The sequence below is a fragment of the Zingiber officinale genome, chromosome 7A (genome assembly GCF_018446385.1).
Source record: "Zingiber officinale cultivar Zhangliang chromosome 7A, Zo_v1.1, whole genome shotgun sequence".
Lineage (NCBI taxonomy): Eukaryota > Viridiplantae > Streptophyta > Magnoliopsida > Zingiberales > Zingiberaceae > Zingiber > Zingiber officinale.
The window spans coordinates 26,608,124-26,628,223 of record NC_055998.1 but is presented as its reverse complement, the minus strand read 5'-3'; the positions used below and the strand labels follow the sequence as shown (position 1 = coordinate 26,628,223).

At 40.8% G+C, this 20,100-nt stretch overlaps 2 protein-coding genes across 2 annotated transcripts; both read left to right on the top strand.

Moving 5' to 3' along the window:
* Positions 1 to 12,540: 12,540 nt before the first annotated feature.
* On the top strand, positions 12,541 to 15,333 carry LOC122001221 (endo-1,4-beta-xylanase 1-like). The gene is made up of 5 exons (XM_042555857.1): positions 12,541 to 12,700; positions 12,771 to 13,153; positions 13,227 to 13,404; positions 13,483 to 14,034; positions 14,106 to 15,333. Exons 1-5 carry the CDS (start codon positions 12,659 to 12,661, stop codon positions 15,234 to 15,236), a joined length of 2,286 nt encoding a protein of 761 aa, XP_042411791.1. The 5' UTR covers positions 12,541 to 12,658; the 3' UTR covers positions 15,237 to 15,333.
* A 322-nt stretch (positions 15,334 to 15,655) lies between these two features.
* On the top strand, positions 15,656 to 19,584 carry LOC122001220. Its single transcript, XM_042555856.1, has 9 exons — positions 15,656 to 15,909; positions 16,056 to 16,117; positions 16,212 to 16,273; positions 16,387 to 17,271; positions 17,347 to 17,422; positions 17,493 to 17,591; positions 17,665 to 17,769; positions 19,015 to 19,085; positions 19,162 to 19,584. Exons 1-9 carry the CDS (start codon positions 15,750 to 15,752, stop codon positions 19,334 to 19,336), a joined length of 1,695 nt encoding a protein of 564 aa, XP_042411790.1. The 5' UTR covers positions 15,656 to 15,749; the 3' UTR covers positions 19,337 to 19,584.
* The last annotated feature ends 516 nt before the right edge of the window (positions 19,585 to 20,100 follow it).

Here is a 20,100-nt window from a genome sequence, read left to right as displayed (position 1 = left end):
ATTTACTCATATTTTTTTTTAGGGGAGCGAGTACCCACTGTGACTATGTTTAGGTCAGTAGGCCTTCGAGTTCACGATTATGTACTCTATAGGGTTTTAGTCTTCTGCATCTTACCACTGTCCACTCGCGACATAGCGATAATGCGTCCATTTCATTCCTTTCACTTGTATGCCCTTTGCCATAGATTAGACATAGATATTAGTTTACATATCTTTCAGACCATTATCCACTCAGCTTGAGTCACCACCAACGCTCGAGTTCATATGTCGTATTTGTTGGTGCGGTTAGCACTAACGGTCTAACTCAGGTTTTGATGAATGACAAATCAGGTTAAGTTAGGTTTGTTGTTGTCTGACACTTTTATCAAGTGTGCAGGAAAAGTCCAGCTAGGTCGACGGGCTGACCGGATAGCTGGCGAGAAGTCCAAGCGGGTCGACGGGCTGACCGGACGCTTGGCGAGAAGTCCAGCTAGGTCGACGGGCTGACCGGATAGCTGGCGAGAAGTCCAAGCGGGTCGACGGGCTGACCGGACGCTTGGCGAGAAGTCCAGACGGGTCAACGGGCTGACCGGACGTCTGGCAGGTAAGTGAGGTAAGTCACTAGAGGGGAGTGACTGTGAGGACGCGTTCCCGGGAAGGGGACATTAGACGTCGATCCGGCTTAGATCCATTTCGGATATCTAAGTCGAGATCGTGACTAGATTCCGGTCTCGGAAAGACGGAATCTAAGTCATACTCTTTCTTATCCATCTATTGAACTTTAACTGTGCTAACAATCTGTTTTACAGGATACATATTTGCCTCGGACTAACCCTGTTTTGCAGGAAAAAGGAGCTTTCTGAAACAAGGTGGTCCGGGCGCCCGGAGGGGATCCGGGCGCCCGGAAGGCAAATTTCATCCAGCCGAGTCGTCGCCACGTGGAGCATCATGGTTCGTGCAGCTACGTCACGTTCCAGGCACCCGGAAGGGATCCAGGCGCCCGGGACAGCATATAAAAGAAGCCCCAGGTAGGAGCTTCAAACAAATCAAGTCTGCACTGAAAACTTACTGCTTGCTCTGCTGCTCTACGCTCCTGCGACGCCACGAGGCTATTCCGACAAAGCGCTTTCTTAAAGTCTAACTCTTCTTCTCTTGTCGGTATCTTATTTCTATCAATTCTTGTACTTATTTGTAATCTTCATTCGAATTGATAGTGATTGCCCAACGAAAGTACTCACGGAGTACGGGCCTTCGAGTAGGAGTCGTCACAGGCTCCGAACGAAGTAAAAAACACCTGTGTCTATTTTAGTTTTCCGCTGCGTTTATACTCATCTTTATCGAATCGATATTCACCCCCCCCTCTATCGAATCCAACGCTCTTACAAGTGGTATCAGAGCAGGTACCGCTCTGATTTGGTGCAACCACCAATCAGACAGGGGGTGGAAAATTTTTTTTATTCCAAACTAATATTATTATCTTTTTGGAAAATTTTTTCCCGTTGCACTTAAAATCTAAATTGGTACAACACCAACTTAGAGTTTCTATTTTTCCCCGCACTGCTAATCCAAGACGAAGTCTTGGGATTTTCTTTTTCCAGTTAATTTAGTGTGTGCAGGATAAGATGTCTCAACAAGAAGGCTTCAGCACAGTACGTCCTCCCCTATTCAACGGGGATGATTTTTCGTACTGGAAGAGGAGAATGGAGGTCTACATGAAGACAGACTACGACCAATGGATGAGCGTTACAAAGGCTTACAAAATTCCAGTAGACAACTCCGGGAAAATAGTAGACCCTGAAGAATGGACAAATGATTTAAAGAAAAAGGCATCAATTGAAAACAAAGCCATCAATACTCTACACTGCGGACTAACACGAGAAGAACTGAACCGGGTCGGACCGCATGAAAACGCTAAGGAGCTTTGGGATAAATTGATTGAGCTGCACGAAGGAACAAGCGACGCGAAGGTAACAAAAAGAGATTTGCTGTTAAACAAAATTTTTAATATAAAAATGCAGGAAGGAGAAACGGCAAGTCAGCTCCACGCGAGGATCAAAGATATCCTCAACGGTCTCCACGCGATAGGCCACCAAATGGAGAACCGAGACTTAATAAGGTACGCGTTAAATGCTTTTCCGCGAAATAATTTGTGGGCATCAATTGTAGATGCCTACAAAATTTCAAAAAATTTATCTAAATTAAAATTGGATGAACTCTTCTGTGAATTAGAACTTCATGAGCAAACTAACGCCGGGGTCGAGAAAGGTGTAGCTTTATTTGCAGGTTCCTCTAAAGAAAAGAAGAACAAACCCGAATCTGAAGAAGATTCCGATCAAGACTCTGAAGACGAAGAACACCTGGTGAACCTGGTAAGGAAAATGTTCACCAGGAAAAAGAGAAGCTTCAGCAAACAGGATCTTCAGAAGATCAGTTCACCAGCCGACTCAAGAAATGTCACATGTTTCGGATGTAACAAAAAGGGCACTACAAGAATGAATGCCCAAGATTGAAACTTGACAAACCAAAGTCAACAAAGAAGAAAGCCCTCAAAGCAACATGGGACGACTCCTCCTCAGACTAATCGGAAGGAGAAAGGCAAAAGCACCAAAGTCACCTCGCGCTGATGGCTCGCGAAGAAGACGAATCAGAGGAATCGGAAGACGGGTCCGAACCCGAATCGAGCCATGAGTCCGCACTCATTTCCGAAAGTTCCGAAGAGGTATACCTAAACTTAAATCGTAAATTCTTTAGAATTATCTCGTGTTTAAATAAAAAAGTAGTTAAGTTGGAAAATGAAAATAAATCGCCTCTGGAGGAAAATCAAAACCTCAAGGAACAATTAAAAAATTCGAATCCAACTCAAGATCGAACACTTGAGGAGGAGAATTTATCATTAAAAAATGAAATTAATAAGTTAAAAGAATTGTTGGAAAAATTCACAACAAGATCTAAAAATTTAGATTTAATTCTAAATAACCAAAAGGCATGCTATAATAAAACCGGACTTGGATATAAGTCAAACTCAAACAAAACCTTTAAATCATTATTAACCCAACACAAAGCAACTAAACAAGCTTGGGTCCCGAAAGCGTGCTTAACCACGCAAGTAGGACTTAATCAATTCTATATACCTAAAGATAAAATACATTATATAAACTTGAATAAATCAGATCAAAAACTAAAATATAAATTTAACTTAAAATCAAAATTCAAAACTCAACAAAATTTAGATTATCACCAAGTTGATTATAACTATAAAAAGAATCGACACAAACCCAAAATCTAAATTAAGGGCCAATAATTCAGGGGGAGGCTCCAGAATAGCTGGCACCTCCAAAACTAACATACCCGACAGGGTAACCCAAAACAAACTAACCCGACAGGGTAATTAGGATTAGTAAAAAGAGACCAAGTTTAACTTGACTCATGGTACTGGTGAAGTTTTTGGATGATAGTACGTTAGGGAAGCTTGGGCATCGCATGTCTAGAAAGATATGGCTTCGATCTGGTGCATTTGGCCAAGTGGAACTGACCGAAGCTACCCTTAAACGAATCCTAACCAGTTAGACCAAGATTTAGTACTAAGTTCCGTGGATAGGACTATTCGGAAAACTTCGAAAGGTTGGTTACTTCTAATGATGTCCATGAGACTCACCAAGCTTAGAAGTTTATCCGAAGAATGCCTATTTGTGGAAACCAAAGCTAAGTCTGAATCTAACACTAGTTAAACCAAAACTCTATAATCAAACCAATTCATCTCACAAAACCATAGGTTTCCCTGATTGATAATATAGTTCGGGTGAGATGAATAAGGCTCTAAAAATTAGTTTCAAAAATTTTAAACTCAAAAATCATTTTCAAAATTTTAACTTAAAAATTTCAATTTTTAACTTAAAAATTTCAATTTTTAACTTAAAAATTTCAATTTTAAACTTAAAAATTAATTTCAAAACTTTAATTTTAAACTTAAAAATTAATTTCAAAATTTTAATTTTAAACTTAAAAATTAATTTCAAAATTTTAATTTTAAACTTAAAAATTAATTTCAAAACTTAAATTTTAAACTTAAAAATTATTTTCAAAATTTTAAACTTAAAAACTAATTTTAAAAATTTTAATTTTAAACTTTTCAAAATTTAATTTTAAACTTAAAAAAATTAATTTCAAAACTTTAATTTTAAACTTAAAAAATTAATTTCAAAACTTTAAGTTTAAACTTAAAAATTATTTTCAAAATTTTAAACTTAAAAATTAATTTCAAAATTTTAATTTTAAACTTAAAAATTAATTTCAAAATTTTAATTTTAAACTTAAAAATTTCTTTCAAAATTTTAATTGTAAACTTAAAAACTATTTTCAAAACTTTAATCTCAATTTAAAAAAAAAAAAAAAAAAAAAAAAAGGTCAAAAACCAGGGGCGGGCGCCCCTGGTATTCTTGTCGGGGGCGCCCGGAAGGGGTTCCAGGCGCCCCGCCCCAGCAACCCCGGGCGCCCGGAGTGCCCTATAAATAAGGGGCAGCAGGCGCCCCCAACCTCTGCCCCACTCACTCTCACTTTTGCCAAGGTCCACTTTGAACCTCAGTGCGAAAGTACTCTAAATTAAAATTTTCGTGCGGTGAAGACGCTGTTGCGATTCAACCGAGGTCGTCAAATCTATATTTTTTTTCGATGGCTCCTCGGTAAAATATTCTTCCCCTCTCTAAAATAATTTTTTTTTTTTTGTTGTCTTCTAAATTTTTTTTTATACAGTAAGAAACGAACAAATACTGGTGCTGGACCCTCCAATGCTAGTACAGACCCTAGGTTTCCCACAGACGAACTTAGGATTAAATTTGAGTCCACCATCTATAAGGCCATTAGGACTACCTGTATAGACAGAGCGTTCTTCCTAAGGTCATGTCCCTCTGCCTTAGAGGTTATAGGCCACTACAATTTAAGGAACCTTATAGAATGTACCAGTCCAATAAACATAAGTCTATGTGCCGAATTTTGCAATAACTTAGTAAAAGTAGATGACTTCACCTATACCACTAGGGCAACAGGCACTGATATCGTATTTTCCCCTACGACTATCCGAGAGTTTTTAGAGTTGCGTCCTTCTACTTGCCCCTTTTTGTGCTATCCTCCGAGGGATCTACCATTCGACGATCCCTACTCACATATTACTCTCGATACGATGTATTCGTATTTTTTTGGGGGAGAGAGAGATCCCACTGTGACACAGTTTAGGTCAGTAGAACTTAGAGTCCAGGACTACGCTCTTTATAGGGTTGTAGTTCTTTGCATTTTACCACTGACCACTCGGGACATCGCTGTGATGCGTCCATTCCATTCATTCCTACTTTATGCCCTGATTCATAGGTTGGAGATTGACATTAGCCTACATATCTTCTCCACCATCATTTACGCAGCCGGATACGTGACTGACAGTCGAGTCCATATGCTATTTGGTCACATTCTGACAGCCTATATGTCCTCACTGCACATTGATGTCACTAGAGGAGACGTTGCCCATATGACCGAGTTCGATGTTATATCCTCTCGGAACTTTTCCCTAGCCGGCATCCAGGTAGATAGAGATGACGGGACTATGACTTGGCGGAGGGGGGCACAGCACCAGCCCGATCCAGACGCACAGATGGACGAGTTCATGCTCGCACTATTTCCGGAGGAAGCCGCACCGGCTCCACCACCACCCCCAGCTCGAGCACCACGACACGCTCCCTGCACTCTAGCCGACCGTATGACCGGACTAGAGAGAGCCATGGCGAGTCTCCAGCAGGAGAACTCCGATTTTCATCGGGATATACGGCGAGAGGTTACCGAGTTACGAGCTGCCGGGGACACCCGCCACACTGAGCTGATGGCACTTCTTCGATCCTTGGGATCTGGACCACCCCCTTCATCATCTCAGTAGCTTTAGTGATGACCTACTTCTGTAGCTACACTATTTGTAAAATATTTTGGATTTATCTAGTGACATTTCAAACTTACATTGAATATGTTCTATCTCAATAGCATAGGAAATTTCAAAAATCCTTTCAAAAATGATTTTATCAACTTATAGGCTAAACTTGTTTATTTTCAAAATTTCCATTCTTAGACTTTCAAAAACAGTTTTTGCCTTAGACTAAGTTTACCTCCTTAGAAAGCATGTACCCATAGGACTAGTTTTTGAGCATCTCACCAACACCCTAGGGTTACCTTGCTTGTGTTTGACAAACATAGAAAGGGGTGAGATGCATAGGCCAACTGTCTAGACCTAAGATACTTATTTCGGTGCATCAGCATAAGTCTGGACGTTAAATACAAATCAGATATTAATCAGATTAAAGTTCATCAGTCAAGTCAAACACTGACTGATTATAATTAACTTAATCTGACTAACCTAGTGAACGCTACTATCTTCTGATAGTTAGTTAGTACCTAATTGGTTAGACAGCTGGTTAGAGATAGGTATCAAATTCAGGGGGAGAAATATAACTATTTAGTTTGCCAAATTGAATTTTAAACTTAATTTTGAAAATCAAAGTTTAAAAACAACTTGTTTAAAAACTGACTTCTTCAAGTATTTTAAACCGCTTTTGAATCTAATACCTTTTTGAAAATTTGATTTTGGAGAACAAATTTTATAAACACATTCTAAAAATATGTTCTTACTTTTACCAAACTCCTTTGAAAACTAAAAGTAAAGATTTAAACTTAATTTCACTTTGAAAATTGTCTTGAGTCTAGTTCTTAAAAATTTGATTTTACTCAATTTTGACAATTTGATTTGAAGGAAAAATCTTACAAAATTTAGTTTACAAACTAAGCTTCTCAAAATTATCTTTCTTGATTTTGAAAAAAAAAATAGATTTTTTCAAACTTAGTTTTGGAATTTTGGTGTTGAAAACTTATGTTTATATAGCATTTCAAACTTATGTTGAAACTTGTTTTGAAAAATTTTTTGAAATTTAATCCTTATACACTTATGTTTGAAAATTAACCTATCTACACTTAGCATTTTTTCTAAAAAACTAAAAGCTAATGCTTTAAACAAGTTTTCAAACTTTAGACTCCCCCAAGTCAATTTGATCTTTTCTTGGATTTAAAAACTCAGTTATTTTTCAAAATCTTATTGTTTTCAGTAATTCTCACTATGTTTGTTTACCCTCGTTTTTTGATGTATGCCAAAGGGGGAGGGTTAGGTTGGTTAAGTTAGAGCAACTTAATGCAAACTTGAAAAACTAACTTAAGCCTTAAAAATCATGCTTGATTCTTGCATATTTTTTTATCACTAACTTAACCAGGTTGTCATTCCATCAAAAAGGGGGAGATTGTTGGTGCGGTTAGCACTAACGGTCTAACTCAGGTTTTGATGAATGACAAATCAGGTTAAGTTAGGTTTGTTGTTGTCTGACACTTTTATCAAGTGTGCAGGAAAAGTCCAGCTAGGTCGACGGGCTGACCGGATAGCTGGCGAGAAGTCCAAGCGGGTCGACGGGCTGACCGGACGCTTGGCGAGAAGTCCAGCTAGGTCGACGGGCTGACCGGATAGCTGGCGAGAAGTCCAAGCGGGTCGACGGGCTGACCGGACGCTTGGCGAGAAGTCCAGACGGGTCGACGGGCTGACTGGACGTCTGGCAGGTAAGTGAGGTAAGTCACTGGAGGGGAGTGACTGCGAGGACGTGTTCCCGGGTAGGGAACATTAGGCGTCGATCCGGCTTAGATCCATTTCGGATATCTAAGTCGAGATCGTGACTAGATTCCGGTCTCGGAAAGACGGAATCTAAGTCATACTCTTTCTTATCCATCTATTGAACTTTAACTGTGCTAACAATCTATTTTACAGGATACATATTTGCCTCGGACTAACCCTGTTTTGCAGGAAAAAGGAGCTTTCTGAAACAAGGTGGTCCGGGCGCCCGGAGGTCCGGGCGCCCGGAAGGCAAATTTCATCCAGCCGAGTCGTCGCCACGTGGAGCATCATGGTTCGTGCAGCTACGTCACGTTCCAGGCGCCCGGAAGGGATCCAGGCGCCCGGGACAGCATATAAAAGAAGCCCCAGGTAGGAGCTTCAAAAACATCAAGTCTGCACTGAAAACTTACTGCTTGCTCTGCTGCTCTACGCTCCTGCGACGCCACGAGGCTATTCCGACAAAGCGCTTTCTTAAAGTCTAACTCTTCTTCTCTTGTCGGTATTTTATTTCTGTCAATTCTTGTACTTATTTGTAATCTTCATTCGAATTGATAGTGATTGCCCAACGAAAGTACTCACGGAGTACGGGCCTTCGAGTAGGAGTCGTCACAGGCTCCGAACGAAGTAAAAAACACCTGTGTCTATTTTAGTTTTCCGCTGCGTTTATACTCATCTTTATCGAATCGATATTCACCCCCCCCCCCCCTCTATCGAATCCAACGGTCTTACAGTATTGTCATATTTTGATGTCATATTTCGCCTACCTATGTATTAACGTCACCCTAGGTGATGTTCGAGTCCTAACTGAGTTCGACATCTTAGGACCTAGGAACTTCTCTCTAGGAGGTGTCCATATAGATGATGAGAGTGTCCTATCTTGGCGGAGGGGGGCACAGCACCAGCCAAACCCAGATGCCCAGGAGGAGGCAGATCAGGACGAGTTTATGGTCGCATTATTTGGCGACGATGCTCCGGCCCCTATACCACCTCCACCTCCAGGCCGAGCACCTCGTCCCGTTCCTCGTAGTTTAGGCGATCGAGTTGCCGGACTCGAGCTATCCATGACGAGTCTCTGTCGAGAGATGAGATAGGAGATCTCTGACTTGCGACGAGAGGTGCGGCAAGAGGTCTCCGACTTACGATGAGACGTGAGACAGGAGATCTCCAACCTTCGACGAGATCTATCCATCTCCCGAGAGGATGACCAGACTCATCATGCTGAGCTGATCGAGATGTTACGTTCCTTGGGATCCGGACCACCCCCCTCCTCATCTCGATAGACTTCATCATCCTGATGTATATTTTATTATGATCATTGTACTTTGACCTTGACATTGACTTATGCTATTCTGACTTAGTTATATCTCAACTCTGATAATAATTTATTCTGATGTGTTTAATAGACTAGGATACTAAAAAACTATTTTCAAAAATAGTATTTTTAAATTCTAGGATAAAATCTTTATATTTTTTTTAAATCTTCCATTTCTAGAATTTTAAATCAGTTTTAGCCTTAGACTAGAATAATCCCTTAGAAAACATGTTCCCCTAGGGATAGTACTTGAGCATCTCACCAACACCCTAAGATTCCCTTGGTTGTGATTGCCAAACATAGAAAGGGGTGAGATGCATAGACAAATTGCATGGACTTAAGATGCTTATTTCAGTGCATCGACATAAGTCTGGGCGTTTAATACCAAACAAATATTAATCAGGTTAAGTCATTCAGTTTAGTCAAACACTAACTAATGATGATTAGACTTAACTTTACTAACCAAGTGAAAGCTACTATCTTCTAATAGTCAGTGAGTAGCTAACTGGTTAGACAGATTTTGTAATGTCAGGTTTAGGGGGAGGATTAATTATTTTTATACTTATTTTTAATATCTTTTTTTAAATCAAGTCAAAACTAAGTGTTTTAAAAAATTTCTTTGGATTTTTCAAAATTAGTTTTGAAAGTTAAAATTATTTAAACTTAGATTTGAAAATTAGTTTTATTTTCAAATTTTAAACTTTTCAAATTTAATTATACATTCTAAACTTAGTTTTGAAATTTAGACCTTCCAAACTTAGTTTTAAAAAGTTGATTTTGAAAATTGGACTCCTCATTTTGAAAATTATATTCTACTTGGGTCTTAAAACATATTTTTGGAAATTTAAAAGGTTACAAACTCAGATTTAAAAACAAATTTTACTTAGTTAAGTTTTACAAACTAAAACTTGATTTTACTTAGTTTTAAAAACTTAACTTGAAAATTGAACTTAACCCTAATAACTTTTTATAAAAATGCTATCTTTGCAAATTATATTTTCAAATTGCAAAACTCTTTTCAAAAGATTAAGTTAAAATTATAGTTATCTTTCTAAAAGTTAACTATGTTCTTAAACGTAGCTACTTTTTGAAAAAGATAAAAGTTAAAAGCTTAAGTTATTTTTCTATTTTTCTAGCTTAAAACTCCCCCCAAGAAGATCTGACTTACATTTCTAGATTTTTTTTTTACCTTGCATTTTTTTCTCTGTCAATTCTTTTGATGAATGTCAAAGGGGGAGGGTTAGGTGGTTAAGTTACAACAAAAACAACAAAATTTAAAAGCTAACTTAACAACCTTATGCTTATTTTTACTTGCATATTTTTCACTAACTTAACCAGGTTGTCATTGCATCAAAAAGGGGGAGATTGTTGGTGCGGTTAGCACTAACAGTCTAACTCAAGTTTTGATGAATGATAAAATAGGTTAAGTTAGTTTCATTATTATCGAATACTCTGACCGAGTGTGCAGGAGAAGCCCAGACAAGTCGACGGACTGACCTGATGTCTGGCACGAAGCCCAGCTAGGTCGAAGGGCCAACCGGATAGCTGGCACGAAGTCCAAATGAGTCGATGGACTGATCGGACGTTTGGCACGAAGTCCAGCTAGGTCGACGGGCTGACCGGATAGCTGGCACGAAGCCCAGATGGGTCGAAGGGTTGACCAGACGTCTGGCAGGTAAGTGAAGGTAAGTCACTCGAGGGGAGTGACTGTGAGGACGCGTTCCTGGGAAGGGAACATTAGGCGTCGATCCGACTTAGACCCATTTCGGATCTCTAAGTCGAGATCGTGACTAGATTCTGGTCTCGAGGAGATGAATCTAGCTAATACTCTGCTTGTTAACTTTAAATCGTGCTAACACTTTGTTTTGCAGGATAATATTATTTGCATTTTGCCTCGGACTAACTCTTTCTTGTAGGAGAAGGGATTTCTGGAGAAGAGTGGTCCGGGCGCCCGGGAGGGACCCGGACGCCCGGAATGCAAAGTTTATCCCCCCAACGAGTCTCGTCACGTGAAACGCCCTGGTTGGCTCGGCTACGTCATATTCAGGGCACCCTGGAGGTTCCGAGCACCCCGAACCTCCTATATAAGGAGGGTAAAGGCTAGAGTCATCACAACAACGAAACAACACACAAATTGCTCTCCTATGCTCCTGCGACGCTGCAAAGGCTCTCCGACAAATTCTACTTTTCTGTTTCTTTCTAATTATTGTCGGTTTTCCTTTTCTAATTAATTCCTGTACTTCAATTCTGTAATTTCCTTTCGAATAATTAGTGATTGCCCATCGAAAGCGCCCTTGTGTGCGGGCCTTAGAGTAGGAGTCGACAAAGGCTCCGAACCAAGTAAAAACGATCTTTGTTAGTGTTACTTTACGCCTTTGTCTTTACTTTTCCGCTATGCGCTCTACAATTTTTTTTTTAATCGCTATTCATCCCCCTCTAGCGAAACTCTTCAATCCAACAATTATAACAGGGGTCTCCTTGAGAAAACAGTCGTACTAGCAATGTCACCTTAAAAGTAGATGTCACATTTGGATAGGCACTCCGATATAATTCTAAAAGTTTATATCAGCATCTCGGGATAGACTACCTTCATGAGAACAAACATAGAGAGAGAAAAGTAACAATATTTAGGATTTCAACGATCATCTTGGCAAAACGGGAATCCTAGGATCGTCTTCCCAATTTCAGATTTCTTCCTAGACTTCTTGTGCTTGAAAGCAGATGTCGCATTTGGGTAAACACATCGGTATACTTCCAAAAGTTTATATCAGTATCTCGGGATAGACTACCTTCATGAGAACAAACATAGAAATAGGAAAGTAAATAATACTTAGGATGTTGACGATCATCATGAAAAAACTGGAATCCTAGGATCGTCTTCTCAATTTCGGATTTCTTCCTTGAATTTTTGTGTTTGGTGCTCTAGTCTCTAGACACAGACACTATCTCTCTCTCACACACACACAAATACTTATAATTTGCGATACTCTAGATAATTTACTTCACAAATCTGATTAGTATGTACTTGATATACAGTTCTCGTGCGATCGATACATTTTATAACTTGGCAATAAACGTGCACTTATATTTCGCACACATCAAAAACTTTCATAGAACAGGATCCGTCGCCAATCAATCGGGTCGTAAGAACGGAAACCTGGTTATCAAAAAAAAACGAATACTCCCAACTCCCTTAACTTCCAAGTCGTCCTAGTTGAGTATCTACTACCTTATTGGCCACTTGACTCTCATGAAATATGAAAAAGAGAAAAAATTTAATTTAAAACCTTCAATTGCAGTGCAAGCATAGTTCATGCATGCTAGCTAGCTAGATATCAATATGTTCTCCGGATGAAAGACAAAGGTGAAGTAACCTATCTCTTCAAGAAAAAGAATCCTCTCCCACATTTCATTATACTCCACAAATGGAATATATCCTCACTACTCCAACATGCGAAGATAATTACAAATAAAATAATGCTAGTTTTAGCTTGCAATCCCAGAAATAGATATGTTGGATCTAAAAGTACTGCATGTGGATCTAAAATTAAGTTCCAGCTGAAAGTTATATATAAGCAGCGAAGTTGCAGGCTACATTCCATGCAGCAGAGGACAGTGTCTTGCTTCTGTGTGTTCTTGAGAGGTTGCTAGCTCTTGATTTTAATCCTTTCCTAATTGATAACTTCATGGCTGATCAACCAAGCAGCAATTCAGTTTGTGACGCTAAGGTACAGATTGATTCATGTCCTGACTCTACATCAGTTGTATTAATTATTGAATTCTTCTTCTTCTTCTCAGAGTTCCCTAGAGAAAATATTCATCGACGGAGAAGATCAAAGCATCATATTGAACCCTAACTTCGACGACGGCCTCAACAATTGGTCCGCTTGGGGATCTTGCAAGCTCGCGCTCCACGACTCCATGGGCGACGGGCAGATAGGTCCTTTTAGCGGCCACAAGTACTTTGCGGCCGCGTCGGAGCGCACTCAGAGCTGGAACGGGATTCAGCAGGAGATCACCGGCCGGGTGCAGCGGAAGCTCGCTTACGAGGCGACGGCGTTCGTTAGAGTTTTCGCCAATCCATCGTCTTCCTCTGCTGCTCCATCTGCACCTGCGGAAGTCAGAACCACTCTGTACGTTCAAGCAGCGAATGGGCGCGAACAATACGTCGGCATTGCTAAGTACTACGATTGTTTCACTAAGGTTTCATCATGTGCTGCATGTGATTGATATCCGATCATCTGCCATTGACAGAGCGATGGCAACCGATAAGGATTGGGTGCAATTGAAGGGCAAGTTTCTGATGAACGGCGAAGCTTCTAAAATTGTGGTCTTCGTTGAAGGGCCACCGGCGGGCATGGATATCCTTCTCGGCAGCTTAGTGATCAAGCATGCAGAGAAGGCTCCTCCATCGAGTCCTCCCGATTTCGAGGTCAATCAAGCATGAACAGTTGAAAGATTGATCGAATTTTTTTTCTTCTTTCTATTAATATATGTTTTTTCCTGACAGAATGTTACGTACGGAGTCAACATAATACAAAACGGCAGTCTCTCCGACGGCTCCGACGGGTTAAGCGGCTGGTTCCCTCTTGGCCCCTGCAAGCTCGCCGTCGTCGCGTCCGGCGCACCTCGCGTGCTTCCTACCATGGCGCGCGACTCCCTCGGGACGCGCGAGCCGCTCAACGGCCGTCACATCCACGTCACCGACCGCACGCAGACGTGGATGGGCCCCGCGCAGACCATCACGGAGAGGATCCAGATCCACGTCGCCTACCAGGTGTCGGCGTGGGTCCGCGTCGTCGGTGCGCAGGGCACGCCGCAGAACGTCAACGTCGCCCTCGGCGTGGACACCCAGTGGGTCAACTGCGGCCAAAGTCAGGTCACCGATGGACGGTGGTACGAGATCGGAGGATCATTTCGGATCGAGACGCTGACGGCAGAGAGAGTGATGGTGTACGTCCAGGGCCCGGCGGCGGGGGTTGACCTCATGGTGGCCGGGCTTCAGATTTTCCCCGTCGACCGGAAAGCAAGATTCCGGCATCTCAAGAACCTCACGGACAAGGTATTAATCAGCAGAATTTGTCAAAATCACTACTAAATTTTGACAAAACGATCACATATTAACTTCATCAGGTGAGAAAGAGAGACGTGGTTCTGAAAATTACAGCCTCGGATAATCTCGCCGTTGATTCTGCATTGCCGCCGCCATTGGTGAGAGTTCGACAAATCAAGAACAGTTTCCCTTTCGGATCATGCATCGCGCGAAGCAACATCGACAACGAGGACTTCGTCAACTTCTTCGTCACCAACTTCAATTGGGCCGTCTTCGAAAACGAACTCAAGTGGTACTGGACGGAGCCGCAGCAGGGGAGTCTCAACTATGCCGACGCCGACGAACTTCTCGATCTCTGCAAGAAGAATGGCATCGAGACGAGGGGGCATTGCATCTTCTGGGAAGTGGAGAGCGCGGTGCAGGGCTGGGTTCGCGCTCTCAACAACACCGATCTCGCCAGCGCCGTCCAAAGTCGCCTCAACGGCCTCCTGACGAGGTACAAGGATCAGTTCCAGCACTACGACGTCAATAACGAGATGCTCCACGGAACGTTCTACCAAGACCGTCTCGGAAGAGACATACGATCGAGCATGTTCAAGGCGGCGAACCAGCTAGACTCTGCAGCGACTCTGTTCGTGAACGACTACAACGTGGAGTGCGCCGCGGACACAAGGGCTACGCCGGAGACGTACATCGAGCAGATACTTAGCCTGCAGGACCAAGGCGCTCCGGTGGGGGGAATCGGCCTTCAAGGGCATGTCAAGGCACCAGTTGGGCCGGTGATCTCGTCGGCTCTGGATAAGCTGGGCGTCCTCGGCATCCCCGTCTGGTTCACAGAAATCGACGTGTCGGCGGCGAACGAGTTCGTGCGAGCGGATGACCTGGAGGTGATCCTGCGGGAGGCGTACGCGCACCCTGCGGTGGAGGGGGTGATGCTGTGGGGCTTCTGGGAGCTGTTCATGAGTCGGGACGACGCGCACTTGGTGAACGCGGAAGGCGATCTCAACGAAGCAGGGAGGAGGCTGTCGAGTCTTCTTCAGCACGAGTGGACGTCGCGTGCTCACGGAAGAGTCGATGGCCAAGGGGAGTTCAAGTTCAGGGGCTTCCATGGCACGTACAGCGTTGAGATCAGGACGCTCACGAAGAAGGTTAGGCAAACGTTCACGGTGGACAAGGGGGATTCTCCTCTGGTTGTGGAGATAAGTTTATGAAACAAATTAACAATTGGAGAAATAAAGACGTCTATACTGCAATCGATCATCCTATAAAGTGTAAAAGTGTAATGGAATTGTAAGAAAACTTTATTAAAGAAGAAAATATATTGATAGAATTATGTATGAGGGGTATTTTGCTCGAGCACTACTACTACAACCCGTGAGATCACTGCGATTTTAACATTGTTAAAGAAAGCATGCTGAGAGTAGGCTAGCCACTATTATGAAGTCCGCATAATTATCCCTGCGGAGTTATCACCGTCGGATCTTTATCGAAACCCACCGTTTGTCAAATTCAACGGTTTACCTTTTCCCGCTCGGTGCATCCAATTCGTTTCCCTGTGTTCGATGACGAGCCGCTCCAACGGCTAGTTTTCAGTTATATGAAAAGCCGACCAAATTCTCTGCTCGTCGCTTTTTAAGATTCGTCTCACTCTCGACCTCGATCTCGTTTGTTCTTCCCTCAGTTGCGATCTCGATCTCGTTTTATTGGATTTTTTTGGTATTGGGATGGAGAAGCTCCGGTCTGATTTGATGAAGGAATCAGAAGCGACGCCCAGCGAAGTGGACGATGGAGTCTACGAGGAGATCGAGGCACCCAAGTTCGTTGACTTCAGCCTCCCCGATTGCTCTCGGCCGGATGATCGATCCTGGTTCTGCTCCCGCGTCGGTGAGCTCTTGCCTCAACTATTCTTCACATGGATTAGGGTTTTCGATTTCGTTTACTCTGTCGAAAGATAGCTTTTTCCTGATGTCTGTCATTCCAGTTTTAATTTCCTGTTAGCTCTCACCCGTAGCATGGTGATTGATGTTTAGGTTGTGACCAAAATCACGAGGAAGTTGATCCTGATGCTCTCCTCAGATCCTTTCGGATTAGGGTTTGGCTATGTCGTCCCCTTCTGTTATTTTTGCTCCCTCTTTTGTAATTTTAGGTCATTATTTTCAATTTTTGGCCGTCACGATGAATCACAGGTCATCGAAGGCAGAAGCCCCAATGTGTGCCGTCGAAAAGCATGGGATCGAGAAGCTCCAAGGTCTGGTTTCGTCATACTCTTTCTGTTTGTTATAATTCTTTGTGTTGTAGAAAGTTAAAATTAAAATTCTCAAGTGGGACAAAAGTTTTAACACGAATTAGAGGTTATGACAGTTTGATCCCAAAATGCCCAAAATCTGCTCCTGCAAAGTCCTTAAAGTGTAGGACTGCCGGCCGGAGCACTGTGACTTCAGTTGCTGAAAATATGGCAAAAACCAAGCTAATGGACCATCCCCTCTCGAGCTTGAGGTTAACCCCTGGTGATGTTAAGTCAAGATCACAACATTCTAAGAGAAAAGAGGCATTGACGACACCAAAAATCCAAAAACGTCCAACTAATCAAGAGGATTTTCGGAGTGTGAGCCAGCAAAGGGAACCAGTTAGTGTAGTGATGAACAAATCTGTAGCGAAATCTCTTTTTGTTGATACTGTTGCTGCTGCAGCAGATACTACTAATAACAAAGAAAAACCTGAGAGTTCTTCTCCATCCAAATGTGAGACTTCTGTATCTGACGTTTGTGTTAAAATGAAGAAGGTTAAAGTTACCAAACGCGTAAAGAATGTGCCGAGCAGGTATCTCTGTATACCAAAGAATCAGAAAAGCTCAAAGAACGCTGAAGACTCTGCACAGAATTTGAACAAGGCTGATAAAACTAAAAGTAAGATGAAGTTGAAAAGTGGGGCATCTTCAATATTCTGCATTCCCTCAAATGATTTCAAAGCTGACAAAGAAATGGATTGTCATGCGACTGCAAAGGGTGACAAGCAATTTCTAGTTGTGAATTCAGATAAAGAGTGTCTGAACTTAGAAACACAATCAGGTGAAAAGGACTCAGTAGGTCTAATTAAGTCGAGGAAGATAATGAACTGCGAGAAGGATATACAGGACAAGGTTTCTCTCCCTCACTCTTCCAGCAAACCTGACAGTGGAGCTGAAAAAGTGGAAGCAATGTCTAAGGTAGATGATGAGAAAGAAAATGCTCCTAGCACCAAGAAAAGGTATTTGTAACTGGATTCTACTTATTTTGCCCTCAAATTGATTAGGGGAAGCTGATTTTATATTTTTATTAACAGAGTTGTTAGTTCAAACACCCGAAATTATGCAAGTGAGAACATCATGTCTGCAACTAGAGAGAATGATCCCCAGAAGGCAGGTTACAGTTTTGCTCTGTATAAAATATATTTTTATAATTATAGTGAATAATTGTGTACTTAAACAGGAAGTTAGACCTCATATCAAGTCCACCACTGAAACTTCTGATCGAGAGAAACATAAAAGGACAATTACAAATCCAAGGCCTTTTAGATTAAGAGTTGATGTGAGTTCCTTTGTCTCTCAAGTTTAAGATAAAATTTGATGGACGTAGTGAGAATTTTGTTATGTTCTGTCAGGAAAGGAGGATTCTTAAGGAAGCAAACCAGGAAAGAAGGCTTCAGGTTGAAGCTCAAGCTCAAAAGAAGAGTGAATCCAATCTCAAGCATGCAGAAGTAATCAAGGTTAGTACTTGGTAGTGCTTTTGTAAGCATTCTCAAGTTATAAAGCTAATATGTGGAAAGATAAGTGTTAAAGTTAAATCTGCTAACCAATTATCCCAAAATTCTGGACCTATTAAAGAAAATATCAATTACACTTTATATCCTTAATACTCACCCCATTTATGTGTGAGTGAATATACTTTACTATTCGGCCCAAACTCAACACATAAATTTATGAGAAAATATTTTTTGACAAATGAATTAAATATTTATATTTTATTATGTTCGCCTTCACATGTGGGCAAGATTTAAACCTTGGACCTCTCGTTATCCAGTTACATATTTGTATCTTAATGGGAGGCACATACAATTTTTAAACAATATGGTGTTTGATGCTATGATAATATTTCATGGAGGTTGCATCTATAGTATGAAATTAATCTGTAATTGATTAGTAACTCAAACATTGTGGCAATTGTCAAGCTTATCATGGATATAAATCCTCGTTCTAATTAAGTCAGTTTAGAGGCCTGCCCAAGGTCAACAGTGAACTAGGTAGGTTTCACAATTACAACTACTATAACTGCATATCAATCACTGTTAATTTGGTAGGTTTCGCGTAATAACTACTAACTTTATGTTTACCAAAATCATTGTTTCAACAAAATGACATATTGCACAATAAAATGAAAAAAATCTGATTAACACAATTAATTACTAGATATTAATGACTTCAATATAACAACAAACATAATACAAAAAAACAATTGCAATAACGTGTTTTGTCTACACATCTCAATGCACAAAAATATGTTGTTCAACATGTTTGCAAATCATTGGGGACCAGCAATAATAATTACAATGAAGGTAAAAATCTGCACATGAGTAGAAACAAATCTATCCAAATAGAATAAACGGATAAATTGAGTATAATAACAATGAAGGTAAAAATCTACATGCGAGTAGAAACAAATCAATCCAAATAGAATAAACAGATAAATTGAGTTCTCTGCCAGATTTTATCTATCAGAAACCAACATTGAATTACACTTCTTCAACCTTTTAATTCAATCTGCCCAACTCAATCCCACAGTAAGCCTACTTTAACCCACAATCTGTCCAACCTAGTGGGATAAGGCTTGGTTGTTGTTATTGTTGTTGTAATTACACTTGTAGTAGGAGATATATTAGAGAAAATGAACATTGTAAAGGTTTTGTTATATACAAGTACCACAAGGAATTCTAATTTTGGTTTGGCTATTTCAGGTAGTAACAACCAAGGAGAAAACCACTAAAAAGATGGTAGAACCATCAAGGCAAACATCTAAGGACAGAAGGTTCACGCAATCCTCCTCAAAGTTGTTACTCTTTGCGTAGATAATTTGAACTCTTAAACATATTTCATTCATGCAGTGTGACAACATTGAGGAAGCCACTGGATGCTAAACTAGGAAGAGGTAACAGCAAAATCAAGAATCCTTTTGTTATAGCAAAAGGAACAAGACCTACAACAGTTCCACGAGAACCAAACTTCCATACCGTACATCTACCAAGAGGTTGCTCCAAGAGGGTAGAGTCAAAAAGTTGATGCATCCAGCTTTCGCAGCTGCCTTGACTAATTTGTTCCACAAAATTCCTTTGTACTGGTGGCATCAAATTCTTTTCATTCAATGGTTACATTGAATCTTTCCCCGGTACTTTCAAAATGCTTTCTGCTGTAAATTGTTAAATGCCTTTCTAAAGTTCTATGGTCATCTTTCTGTTGTAGTAAATACTTTTTGGAGAAACTCCTCTGGTTATTTTTCTTGATAAAGTTCTCACTTGATTTGACGTCAAGTAGCGTTCTTGATTTTGTATCTCCTGTTCTTTGCCAACACTCCTGGAGCAGATGTCCCAAATCCTTGTACAAACTGTTCAATTCCTTTGTCAATCCCGGTGCTGGATTATTTGGAAAAGTTGAAATTCGATAATCCACGGCATAATATTAAATTTCGACTTAATTCTCCCAACTTTTGCTAAAATCTCTTGTCACCCTCAGATAAAATCTCTCTCCGGGCACCCAGTCTAGTGATGTAAGTTTGCAATGTGACTTGAATGGCATATGTTTTTTGATCAGATACTATACCATTGAGTTAGAGCTACAATTATTATTTTTATATAACTTTTGTCCATTTACTAGCACTGGTTATATTCTTTCTTTCTAGTTTATAAGAGATCAATGAGAAAGATGTCGGAGGGAAAGAGCTGCCGTAATCTGGACAAGTTCAAGTTACAATATGATTGCTGTGAAAGGAATACAATGCATCTAATTGAACAAAATGATGTATCTAATAGGATCTAGTTATGTTTATG